This window comes from Denticeps clupeoides, chromosome 19, assembly GCF_900700375.1.
Source record: "Denticeps clupeoides chromosome 19, fDenClu1.1, whole genome shotgun sequence".
NCBI classification, from domain to species: Eukaryota; Metazoa; Chordata; class Actinopteri; order Clupeiformes; family Denticipitidae; genus Denticeps; species Denticeps clupeoides.
In genome coordinates, this window is record NC_041725.1 from 46,429 (window position 1) to 59,065 (window position 12,637).

The 12,637-nt window shown below is 41.3% G+C and overlaps 2 protein-coding genes across 6 annotated transcripts; one reads left to right on the forward strand and one right to left on the reverse strand.

Moving 5' to 3' along the window:
- The first annotated feature begins 55 nt into the window (after positions 1 to 55).
- On the forward strand, positions 56 to 4,643 carry ankrd49 (ankyrin repeat domain 49). 5 transcript variants are annotated; one of them, XM_028962033.1, is made up of 3 exons: positions 56 to 103; positions 3,397 to 3,609; positions 4,047 to 4,643. In XM_028962033.1, the coding sequence occupies exons 2-3, from the start codon at positions 3,397 to 3,399 to the stop codon at positions 4,500 to 4,502; spliced, it is 669 nt and encodes a 222-aa protein (XP_028817866.1). In that variant the 5' UTR covers positions 56 to 103; the 3' UTR covers positions 4,503 to 4,643. The 5 variants fall into 5 exon arrangements, with proteins under 5 accessions (XP_028817866.1, XP_028817865.1, XP_028817869.1 ...); XM_028962032.1 differs by lacking the exon at positions 56 to 103 and adding an exon at positions 1,560 to 1,768; XM_028962036.1 differs by lacking the exon at positions 56 to 103 and adding an exon at positions 2,578 to 2,823.
- Positions 4,644 to 5,755: 1,112 nt separating this feature from the next.
- gtf2b (general transcription factor IIB) lies at positions 5,756 to 11,956 on the reverse strand. Its single transcript, XM_028962722.1, has 7 exons — positions 11,845 to 11,956; positions 10,865 to 10,971; positions 9,820 to 9,953; positions 7,798 to 7,944; positions 7,393 to 7,522; positions 7,022 to 7,303; positions 5,756 to 6,191 (listed from the first exon to the last, which is right to left on the reverse strand). The coding sequence occupies exons 1-7, from the start codon at positions 11,859 to 11,861 to the stop codon at positions 6,058 to 6,060; spliced, it is 951 nt and encodes a 316-aa protein (XP_028818555.1). The 5' UTR covers positions 11,862 to 11,956; the 3' UTR covers positions 5,756 to 6,057.
- Positions 11,957 to 12,637: the final 681 nt, after the last annotated feature.

The window sequence follows — 12,637 nt, forward strand, 5'->3', positions numbered from 1 at the left end:
TGTCTCTAGCACCTTATGGTCAATCCAAGCTCCGCCCTTTCACCCGAATCCGGAAATACGGGTCTTTTTTTTGCGCCGCTGACGCACGTCACACATTTTTCCGGTAAGTAATGAAATATTTAAATATCCATTAAACAACCTTAAACATGGAAAATTTACACGACATATTACCCTCGGCTATTTGGTCTAAGTATTAGAACAGGAAGCGCTACTAGCTGGAGCTTGGAGCTAAAATAAAAGCATTTGCACCAGTAACGGCGTCGCTTACGGGATTAAACATGCCTTGTTGCCAAATGGTCTAATAGCAGGTCGACAAGAGCTGACCCGATTATGACTCCGCTATGTGGTTCTTTTTTATAACTATTAAAAGATAAATAAACAAAGCAGTGCATTCTCTATAACAGGGGTGTCAAACCCGTGATATGAAGCGCTGATAACACACAAACTACAGATCATATAATACAGTGCTGGCAAATGGGTTATGAAGCAGCTTGAGATTCTTTTTTCACGTTTCAAATTCACTAAAGCGATGTGCGTAGGGCGCTCGGTTTGTCTGCAAAGTCGCACTGAATTGTGGGATCTGTAGTTTGTGTGGTTTCAGCGCGTCATAATAATAGATCCATATAAAGTGTTCTCGCGGGATGTGGGATGTTCTCGCGGGATGTGACCGAGGTTGACACATCTAGAACCGACTATTCAGCAGTTCGCCAGAGTGCTTAAAAAGCAGCTCTGTTGTTTGATAGTGGGTGTGGTTCAGAGGTGACTGGAACAAAGATCGCGTTTGTGATGTCCATCCACTCTGCTGGGAACATGCTGTATTGTGAGAAGAAGAAAGTAGAAGAGACGGGTCTAGCTTGAATCATGTTTGTGAAATGAGGGTAAAACCGTGTGTGTGTTTGGGATTTGATCATCGGTCACGTCCCAAAACATCCATACCATCCATGTTATCAATATTTAATCAGTTTGATAAATGTTCAGGAAACATATTAAACTTGCATAAAATGTGTTTCCTGTGGACTGAGGAGCACCATCATGTGACTATTCTAATTTTTCCTTTAAAATAGTAGATAACCATTTCCAAAACGTTCATGACACAGTGGTCTACTGTGTTCTATTTTCTACTTTTTTGGTGGAATAGATAACTAAATTCTTGTATCTGTTCCAGTGAATACCATTTAGACTCTCTCTCTCTCTCATATATATATATATATGAGAGAGAGAGCACTGGCACTGCCTAATTCGGAAGGTTTGAATCCCGATCCGCCGCGGTGCCACTGAGCAAAGCCCCGTCCCCACACACTGCTCCCCGGCGCCTGTCATGGTGCCCACTGTCACCAAGGGTGATGGTTAAAAGCAGAGGACACATTTCACTGTGTGCTGTGTATCATGATGACAATCACTTCACCTTCACTTTAGAGAGATATACAGTACAGCCCAAAAGTTTGGACACCTTCTCATTCAACGTGTTTTCTTATTTTCATGACCATTTACGTTGGTAGATTCTCACTGAAGGCATCAAAACTATGAATGAACACATGTGGAGTTCTGGACTTAACAAAAAAGGTGAAATAAGTGAAAACATGTTTTATATTCTAGTTTCTTTGCTCTGATTACTGCTTTACACACTCTTGGCATTCTCTCGATGAGCTTCAAGAGGTCTTGAAGGAGTTCCCACAGGTGTTTAGCGCTTGCTGGGTGGCTGTTTTGAAGAAACCTGCAACCTCTCCTCGACTGTCTGACTGATGCCGAGAGGTGGATGGCCTTAAATGTAAAGTAAATGAGAGTAAGACAGAATGTATGCTTTTTGGTAGTGGTGACCCCCGTATTGACCTCGCTTCACTAGCCCCTTGTGAAAAATCATTGATTACAAACCTACAATGGACTAAACTGAAAATGGATGCAGAGGTTATCAATATTGTAAAATCGTGTTTTTCTTTAGCTGAGGCGCCTGACCAAACTCAAGCCAGTTCTATCCAAACTAAATTTGGAAACAAGGATTCACGCTTTCATTACGTCCCGCCTTGACTTGTAATTGATTGCTAGGTCGCCTACAATTAGTACGTTTTCTCACTGGTACATCACATAACCCCGATCTGAGCCTCGCGGTTTGTGTAGCCCCTGAACACGCCCCTGACCCGTTTGGAAGGGGCGTGGCAGAAGACGTCCCTGACCCGCTGTGGAAGGGGTGTGGCATGACACGTCCCTGACCCGCTTGGAAGGGGCGTGGCAGAAGACGTCCATGACCAGCTGTGGAAGGGGCGTGGCAGAAGACGTCCATGACCCGCTGTGGAAGGGGCGTGGCATGACACGTCCCTGACCCGCTTGGAAGGGGCGTGGCAGAAGACGTCCATGACCCGCTGTGGAAGGGGCGTGGCAGAAGACGTCCATGACCCGCTGTGGAAGGGCGTGGCAGAAGACGTCCATGACCCGCTGTGGAAGGGGCGTGGCATGACACGTCCATGACCCGCTGTGGAAGGGGCGTGGCATGACACGTCCCTGACCCGCTGTGGAAGGGGCGTGGCAGAAGACGTCCATGACCCGCTGTGGAAGGGGCGTGGCAGAAGACGTCCATGACCCGCTTGGAAGGGGCGTGGCAGAAGACGACCATGACCCGCTGTGGAAGGGGCGTGGCATGACACGTCCCTGACCCGCTGTGGAAGGGGCGTGGCAGAAGACGTCCCTGACCCGCTTGGAAGGGGCGTGGCAGAAGACGTCCATGACCCGCTGTGGAAGGGGCGTGGCAGAAGACGTCCCTGACCCGCTGTGGAAGGGGCGTGGCAAAACACGGTGCAGCTGGACACGGGCGCGTTTTTCGTATGTAATGTGAGCGCCAGCCGTACTCGAGCACAGAACAGGACGCGTGACGTCATGTTTCTGCGACGCTCCAAATCCAATAAAGCGTGAAAGAGTCGCTTTTTGTCGATGTGCGAGAAATGTAGTTGGTAAAGAGCTCGCTGCACTTCAGCTTGTTCCTTGCAAACCTCCTCATACACGCATGACTGCGTGAAAAAAGCGACAGTCCTACAACATGCTGTGAGAGGTTGTGGACTCCAAATTCCTGTCAGCAGAGCAGATAGAGAAGAGGAACCAGACTGAATACTACATTTGGTCAAATCAGTAACCACCACTTCATCACCACTTGCGGTTATATTACTTTTATTGTAGCTCTTAGGTCGTTAGTCTCGTATGTTTAAAACAGTGTTTTTTTCTTATTCAGTGTCGACTGAGTGGTTGTTTCAGCCATTGTAACGCTGGCAATATTTGCTTTGATATTCCTCAGATGGGTAGATTAGGGACTATATCTTTATTACAGATAATAGTTTCTTGTTTAAAACGTATTGTGATGTAAAAATGCACTGAGGAGTAGCAAGATGGCATCTGTCATTTTACTTGTAGATGGAGTTCCCTGGAGATTTTAATCAGTTGGAGTTGCTGCAGACACATTGCCACCTCATTCCCAGGGGAACAACTGGTCCTTGGAATGAGGAGGAGGAGGAGGAAGAGAATAAGGAAGAGCACACAGAGGAGTGGTACCTTCAGGAGGAGTGTAGGATGCAGGAGACATGCTGCCCTGCAGATTTCATGCTGTGGGCTGCTGAAAATAACAGGGTAAGCAAACCTTCATCATCCTCACACACACACACAAATAATACCAAATATCTTCTGAATAGTATCACTGGACAAACTTAAGATTATTTATTTCTCATTTAGTTCAAAATCACATACAGTATGTCTCAGTGGGCTCTGAAAGGCCCTACAGTTGACACCCCCACAATTATTCTAACAAGAAAAAACTCTGGGGAGATTTTCACCTGGGGAGAAAAAAAAAAGGCAAAAAAATCCAGAGCTGACTCAACACATGCTTTATGGCGTTTTTTGCATTTTAAATGTTTTTTTTTAAATGTTTATACTACAGAATTTGGACACCATATATGCACAGGAGAATTACATGAATGAAGAGCCCTACTTTTCCAGTATGAATCAGTACTTATTTGATTTCTTTTACAGTTTGGACTGGACTTACACTACCCCCTCTATTCTTTCAGCTCTCTGTCGTGCCCCGCCTCCTATCATTGGACTCTTCCCTGATTGGTTGTTGTGATTCGGATGGTTACACTGCCTTGCACAGAGCATCTTATGAGGGACATGCTGGCATGGTCCAGGTTCTGATGGACGCAGGGGCAGAGCTGGAAGCCCGCACAGCGGACGGCTGGACCCCACTCCACTGTGCCTGTCGCTGGGATAAAGTGGCTGTAGCCTCGTGCCTCCTGTGGGCAGGGGCTTTGGTAAACAGTCATTCACATGGCAAAGTCACACCTCTGCACCTGGCAGCAGGAAATGCAGGGGCAGGAAAGACTCTAGAACTGATGCTAATGCACCGCCAGCTCCAGGCAGGCTTATGCAATAACAGTGGCGAGACTGCTTATACCATTGCCTGTAGAAGCAGCAAACACTTCCACCTCTTTGAGATAACTGATGCCTGCAACACTGTCTCAACCTGAATCATTTGCTGTATATTACACTTATATATTACTGTGTTAAACATTCATATAATAAAAATGAACATTTCAGTTTGCTGAATTTAGTACTTTGTACAACTCAATGTGAACTCAGTTTGAATACATTTGCATTTAAGCACTCAATGGGCTTTTTGGACATTTTACATTACATTTACAGCATTTACCAGACGCCCTTATCCAGAGCGACTTACAATCAGTAGTTACAGGGACAGCCCCCCCCTGGAGCAACTTAGGGTTAAGTGTCTTGCTCAGGGACACGATAGTAGTAAGTGGGATTTGAACCTGGGTCTTCTGGTTCATAGGCAAGTGTGTTACCCACTAGGCTACTACCACCCTATTGGACACAGAAGAACTAGTGGAATAACTGTTTAATCTTGTCAAGGCAAGAATGAGGCCACAGAGAAAGCAAAATGAACACGAAGTATTAAGTGGATTAATAACTGCAAGAATGGTGGCATTGTAGCCTGATGGAGCCTAGAGCTCCTGGGCGGCCAATTTTCAGACCAACCTATATACAGCACCAACCACTATTACTGGCACCCCAGTAAAAGTTAGCAAAAAACATTAGAAACATTATAAAAAATGTCACAGTTGTCTGGGGCACACTGAGAAAAACTTTTAATTGAAACAGTCTCGGCCCCTCGGTGGTGGAATGAACTTCCCTTCGAGGTCAGAACAGCACAGTTGCTGAGTATCTTCAAACGGCAGCTCAAGATCTTCCTCTTTAGAGAATATTTAGTCTATCTTGTAACTTTCTTATTGTCTGACTTCTGCAAGGAAAAACTAGAACAGAGTGAATAAAAAGATTGTATTCATAGTTGGGGGTCCTAGTGAACCAGAACTGATCTCTTCACTGATTGTAACATGAAAGCATGTTGCAAATCGCTCTGGATAAGGGTGTCTGCCAAATACCGTAAATGTGCAAAAAAATTGACAATTGGATATTCTGTAAAGGAGAATAGTCTCAGATGCCCCGCTCTGTATTATAAAATCTAAAATACCCAAATGTGATTAATTACTTTTTTTTTTTTTTTTTATAAAGATTTGCTCTTCTTTCAATACAGACCCTTATTACTAATAACAGTAAAGGGCAGTGTGTATTTGTTTTTATCGCTGTACTTGAGTTTACCATTGTGTGTATTGTATGGACCTTCAGGACCTCGACCTAAACATTACAGTTCATCTCAGAACTGTGCTTCAAAGACCGCTAGTAATAAACAATTCAATCCCAACAATGCTTTCCAAAAAAGCATTTATTGTTTAAATTATTCATAATACGGAAATAAGCCAACAAAATACATCTAATTCTTTCATTCATTATTAGAAAATGAATAGTATTTAACTGAAGCTCATACTAATGTGCACACATACAAACACAAATGCAGTTCAAGTACAGTCTGCAGCTCACTTTTGGAATGTTTTCCTACACTTGCTGCATTTCAGTGAAAGCCATATGAAAAGCTAAATTTAAGGAAAATAACTCAAAATGCTATAAAAGAACAACTAAAAGAGAAGCACTTGTTATGAGCTCCTCATTTTACAGTTGAGGCAGCTTGTCCACAGGGGTGTCAAATTTGAAGTCTGGTGGGAAGAGATCTGCTGCTCTTGGGTAGATGAGCCTGTAGGACTGTCTGATAGTGACATCTGCCACTCCTGCAATGTCACCAATTTCTGGTAGGAGAAAAATGGAATAAACTCATGTACAAGTGACCAAAGAGCAGGAGATAAAAAAGGATGTAAAAACACAAACAATAGACTAGCAATTATAAAATAAAAATAATTTTAAAAAAGTGATTGTCATTGTGATGCACACAAAGAAATGTGTCTTCTGCATTTAACCATCACCCTTAGTGAGCAGTGGGGACGGCACTTTGCTCAGTGGCACCTTATAAGTTATATACTTTACTCGCTAATAGGTTATATATACACACAACACAAAAAGCCAGAAACATTTGGAAAAAAAAAGAACAGAGGTGATGAAATGGCTGCCAGTATTTGGCTGAGTGTGTGTACCGTAAATTCCGGCATATAAGCCGCTACTTTTTTAATGCACTTTGAAAATTTTACAACAGTGCAGCTAACTTTTGGATTTTATAGGCTAACTAGCTTCCTGACATAATTGCGATACTGAAGACTAAAACTGTTAGTACTGTTAAAAGCACTGTTTTTGTGGAATGTATGTAGTTGTGGATATTAAAAGTTAAAAATCTTTCCTGTAACATTTAGCTTTGTTAATATCTCACGTTTCAACATGGACACCCGAGTATACCTTATGTACAATTTCTTTTTTCTTTTGCTCTATAATCCAGAATTTACAGAAAATAAAATTAAACATCAGTTATTGATCATCAGTTATAATTTAGGAAATCTAATCATGTTTGAAACAAAACATTGTGAACTTTTCAACCATTTCTTCACCTGGGCTCCATGTGAGGTCACCAAGAACAGATGAACTACTAAATGTTTTGAATATGGTCTTTTTTCCCTAGTAAAACACCTACCTTTCTGAGTCTTTTTCTCAGCAGAGGCCTGGGAGGCCATGTATATAGCAGCTGCTGCCACTGAAATAGGGCTGCGTCCTGGCACCAAATCGAGTTCAACTGCTTTGCGAGCAATATAAGTGGCAGCCATCTGCACTTGTTTGGGGAGTCCCAAGTTGGAGCAGAACCGTGACATAAAATCACCAGTGGTGATGAGGTCTACACTTGTCTCCAGAGCCTTGAGGATGAGCTTGAAGCAGCGACCAATTTCCTTCTTAGATATACGGGACACCGCACAAATTTCTGCAAAGAAATGAAATGCCAATGAGAAGGTGGAACAGTCACTGTCCACAGTATTTTCTGTAAAAGAAAATCTAGATAGTTGAGCTCACCTTTGAAAGTCCTTGGCACTCCTTCTTGTCTGCAAGCAATGTAGAGACAGGCTGAGGCAATAGCATCATTACTCCTGCCCTTCAAACTCTTCTGCTCATAAACTTGTTTAAAAAGATTATTTGTTCGATCCTGATGAATGATGGGGGACACCGTTAGAAAGTGATTAGTTGTCACATGTGACACCTCAGCACAGTGCACATAATGAAATGTGCCATTTAACCTATCATGAAAGGTGCCCAGGGAGCATTGGGTGGGGTAGGTGCTTTGCTCAGTGGCACATTGGCGGGATTCAGGATTTATACCAACAACCTTCAGATTACGGGTCCGATTCCTTACCCGCTGGACCACCATTGCCTCCATTACAGTTTATGAAAGATACCAATTGAAAAACACAGCATACTTACAATGATATTTCTGGGGAGGTTGATACGGTCTGCCATTGTAGTAATCTCTTTGAAAGCATTAAGCATTGCACGGTCTGAGCTGCTCATGGTCCTCCGGTTCTGATATTTCGAGTTGCCAAACTCATCAAAACTAGCTGCACCAGTTCCCTGTGTATTCATCCATTAGACAAATGAAGTGATAAGTTCAAGGCCAGATACAAAAAAGATGCATGGCATGATCTAGAAGTTTAAAACGTATAAAACATTAAAAACAGAGCCACTACACAAGGTCAAACTCACCTGATATCTGCAACATTACATTACAGGCACAACCTACTACAGATTAAACATCTAAAGTATTGTTTAAATTTTAGGCTGGTGTGGAAAATATGCTACACACTTAGAATGAAAGAAAATTAACAGTATTTTCCATTAACAAAATGCAGTGAATGAACATAGGAATATAAATCTAAATATTAATGTACACATTAATTTGCTAAATTAAATTCAATCCATTTAAGACTGTGTAAAGTAAATTCAGATATATATATCCACAGTGGTGGAAAATTATTTAATTCCTTGCTGATTTTGTAAGTAGTAACAGAATAATGATCAGTCTATAACTTCAATGGTAGGTTTATTTGAACAATGAGACAGAATAACACAAAAAAAAATGCATTTCAAAATAGTTATAAATTCATTAGCATTTTCAAGTATTTGATGCCTTTTGCAGAACATGCTTTAGTATTTGATTGGGCTGAATCAGGGATCAGGGAGGCCTTGCAGGCTGCAGGATTTCAGTCCTTCACGGTGTAGTGTGTTACCAAATCTTTTCTATGGTCTTGAAATAACTGACTAATAAGTATTAATAAAGTTCCTCCCGAGAAGTTCCGGGATGGTTCCACACTGTTCTCATTATCATTGAGACTCCACAAGCTGAGATCTTGTGTGGATCTCCAGACCGAGGGAGACTGGAAGTTATTTCATTGTTCTTCCATTTTACGAATAAACGCACCAACTGTTGTCACCTTCTCACCCAGCTGCTTGACGATGGTCTAGCTCATTCTAGCCTTGTGTAGGTCCACAATCTCGTCCCTGGCATCCTTGGAAAGCTCTTTGGTCTTGGCCATGGTTCAAAGTTTGGAATCTGGATAGATTGATTGCTTCTATGGACCTTTTATACAGGTAATGAATTGAGAAGCTCCCAATGTCAGCTCCTTACCTGTATAAAATATAACTGGGAGACAGAAATCTTGCTGATTGAAAGGCGATCAAATACTTACTTTATTACTGAAAATTTATTTGTAACTATTTTGAAATGAAATTTCTGGATTGTTATTCTGACTCTCAATGTTCATCCACTTACAAAACCAGTAGGCAATAAAATAATTATTTCTTCCACTGTAAATGGTTCCATGATACAGTGAAGACAGCGCTAAGCATGACCCCACCCACAACATATTAGACAGTTTATTAGCCTGTGTTCCTAGTTCAAAGAAAATGAAGATGAACGCAGAATGAATAATTTCATGACTGCATTGTAAATCTTTACAGTGATTAGCTGTGCTATAGATTAGCTGTGCTAGCTGCAAAACCTCAAGCAATCCACCAATTTATTCCGGAACAGTTCATCTGCTGTGCGACTCTTTATGGAAGCAGCCGAAAGGAGACTATGTTATTTAACTAGAAACAGGTAAAAACCGAAACCTGTTTGTTCATAATGCATTATAAAACATAAAAACTGCATTCTTCAGGGGTCACCATTCTAATGGGATGACCTCTCCACATTCTGACCAATGAGCAGTTGCACCCGGAACCATCTCTGGACCCCACATGGTGCTGCATCTATTTTACAGTTAAAAACACCAAAGGTATGCGGTTCTTTTGCTACTGCTTTAGTTTAAATGAGAGACTCTGCTTCAATGTGATGTAATAACAATCTTAAACGCTTCCTTTTCTCTTTGCCCATTTATCTGCTTCACTGCTTTTATTAAAGCATAATTAAGTGGAGGGTTCTTGAATGAATTAGGTGAGACTTCTTACCTTACTTATCATTGTAGTTAGATCTCCCCCATTCAAGAGCGGATTCTGAGCATCACCCACACGTGACGGGTCTTTTGTGGCTTTCTCATTGGTGAACGTCCTCCATTCAGAACCCACATCAATCACCCGATCACCTGTGGTTCAATATTAACAAAAAAGTGAAATTAAACATATCACGTACTTAAAATCACTTTCTAGGTTTACTGTGCAAGACCTAGATTTGATATGGGTAGTAGAACCCATAAACATTCGCATATGAACCAGAAGACCACAAAGTCCCAGGTTCAAACCCCACAACCATCGTCCCTGAGCAAGACACTTAGCCCTGTAACTTCTGATTGTAAGGGGCTCTGGATAAGGGCATCTGATAAATGCCTTAAAATGTAAATGTATGCGATCAGAGGGTTCACTACTAAATAATACCACAATAATGGTAATATGATAGTTCTTCTCAGTTGCTTTGACGCGTTCACCAACAATTGCCTGTATATTTTTAGATATTTAGTTTTTATATTGTTGCACTAGTATACCTTGTGTCCTGTTAGATGTCCTATGTGTCAGTAAAGATTGTATTAAAGTAAGAATTTCATTGTGCTAGAAAATTTTGACTCTGTACATATGACAATAAATTACTTGAACTTAAATGCTTTGTAGCCCTTAAAGAATCTGCCAGCTTGGTCCACATTATCACGATAAAATTCACATTGATTCCAATGATCAGCTTTAGGAATATTTACTCAGTCACACATGGCAAAATTACCATTTTCTGTGCCATTTCTGTTGATGCGAATAAATATATGTTCTTTTTATTCTCTATGCATCTTGTTATTTTACTTAATAGGTTTAATGTTTGCAAATTTCAGTTCAGATGCAACTCTCAGCTGCCAACAAAGACCAGAAAAAAGCTCATATTACAACAATTTCAAATGTCTCTACATTGGCTGCCTGTCTGCATTAAAATGGATCTACTATTGCTTCTGAAAAATGGTCCCATTTGATACCCAGCTATGTTTTCATTCAAAATGAGACAATAAACAGGTCATACCTACAACAAGTCCACATTCCGGACAAATCATGTCCCCAGCTCTGTAGTCCTCAACGAGCAGAGCATCAGGATGATTAGGGCATTGTACCTTTGGAAGAATGTCTCCACTGCAACAAAAGTACTTTTAATACTTTCAACAAGAAGTCTTTTTAAAGCATTACATACAAAGTTGATCATTCCAATTTACAAATCAAACAGTAGCACATTAATGAATTAATACTTGATAGTCTGTGTATTTGTCTTCCCTTTATCAGTAATTGTAGATATTATATACAGATTATGGATTTGCACATTGCATTTTTTTTAAATAACTAAAACAAATCTCTTTCCCCTACAACCCATGTTAGAATTGTATTTAATCTGACAGTCACTACAGAGTAGCAAACTACACACCATCAAAGTAATTAAAAATCAATATGCTTGATATCTCAGGAACTTTTATTCAGGCTTATCAAAATGGTTTTTTTTAATGCCACGTATGTAATTTCCCGAAGCCTGAACGTCATGAAGTTTCAGGGAATCGTGAAAATGGAGCAAATGGCGTTTTCCGCTTTACGTGTGCCGAGACGCTTGTAATTCTGGGCATTACACCAGCAAACTACATTTTAATATTGCTATTAATAAACTGGTCAATGTGTACATGAATATGCCAAACACGTCCACTGGCGTTGTTATGAGCAGAACCTGGTCTTTAACAAAGACTGGCCCTCAATTATTTATAAAACTACATTTATTCTAAAGTAATCCGCTATTTATTCAATCCCTGACTTCGACAATTTAACCTTAATTCGTTTTCCATTTACGCAGCACTGAACTGCTTCATCTCACACGCTCACTGTACAAACACGTAGCGTTCAGTTTCTCTTTCTCACGGCCCACCAAGATGGGCCAATATGGGCCATGGAACTTAATTAAACGCTTAAACAAGAAACGCACACCATATGGACAAAATGTGTAGAACAAATGAATAAAATACGAACCGACTCGTCGACGCCATGTCGTTCCTTTCTTCCTTCCTCCTCGTCTTCCTCTGTGGTGGGCGGTCAGTACGCGTTTTAGTCCGCTTCTGCCCACTAGCGGCCTGGTGTGTAACCGCCCTGCCGGTTACTGAACAGACTGCCTGCAGGTACTGCCGCTAAATTTGGTTTGGTGGGTGGTTTCATATCATAGTTTTTAGGAAATGATATTTTGTTAACATGTGCATTAACATGATCAGTGAATTAATATTTACTTAAATAGCTCGGTTCTATAGCTGGGGCCGTGGTGGCCCACGGTCTGCTCCCGAGTGAGGGACCTGCGTCAATGAGGACACCTCGATCCTTTACTTCAGTACATGGTGAGCCTACGTCTGCCTGCATGGAGCCCAAGTACAAGAGCTCCCGTCTGATCAGGGTTAAACAGAAGAACGTTTGTTGAGCATTAGTTTTTAATGCACTTCAGACAATTCTCTTTTCTGCTCAGCAGCTGTTTCTCATCTGGCATTGCATACAGTCGGTACGGAAAGCAGCCATTTGGTTTTTCCCCCTCATTAATGCACCCCATATTGACTGAAACACACAGAATTGTTGACATTTTTGCAGATTCCTTAACAAAGATAAACTGAAATATCACATGGTCCTACGTATTAAGACCCTTTGCCCTTTGCTAGAAGCAACCTCTTGATCTAATACAGCCATGAGTTTCGGGAAAGATGCAACAATTTTTCACACCAGGATTTGGGCATCCATTCCTCCTAGCAGATCCTCTCCAGTTCTGGCAGGTTGGATGGTAAAC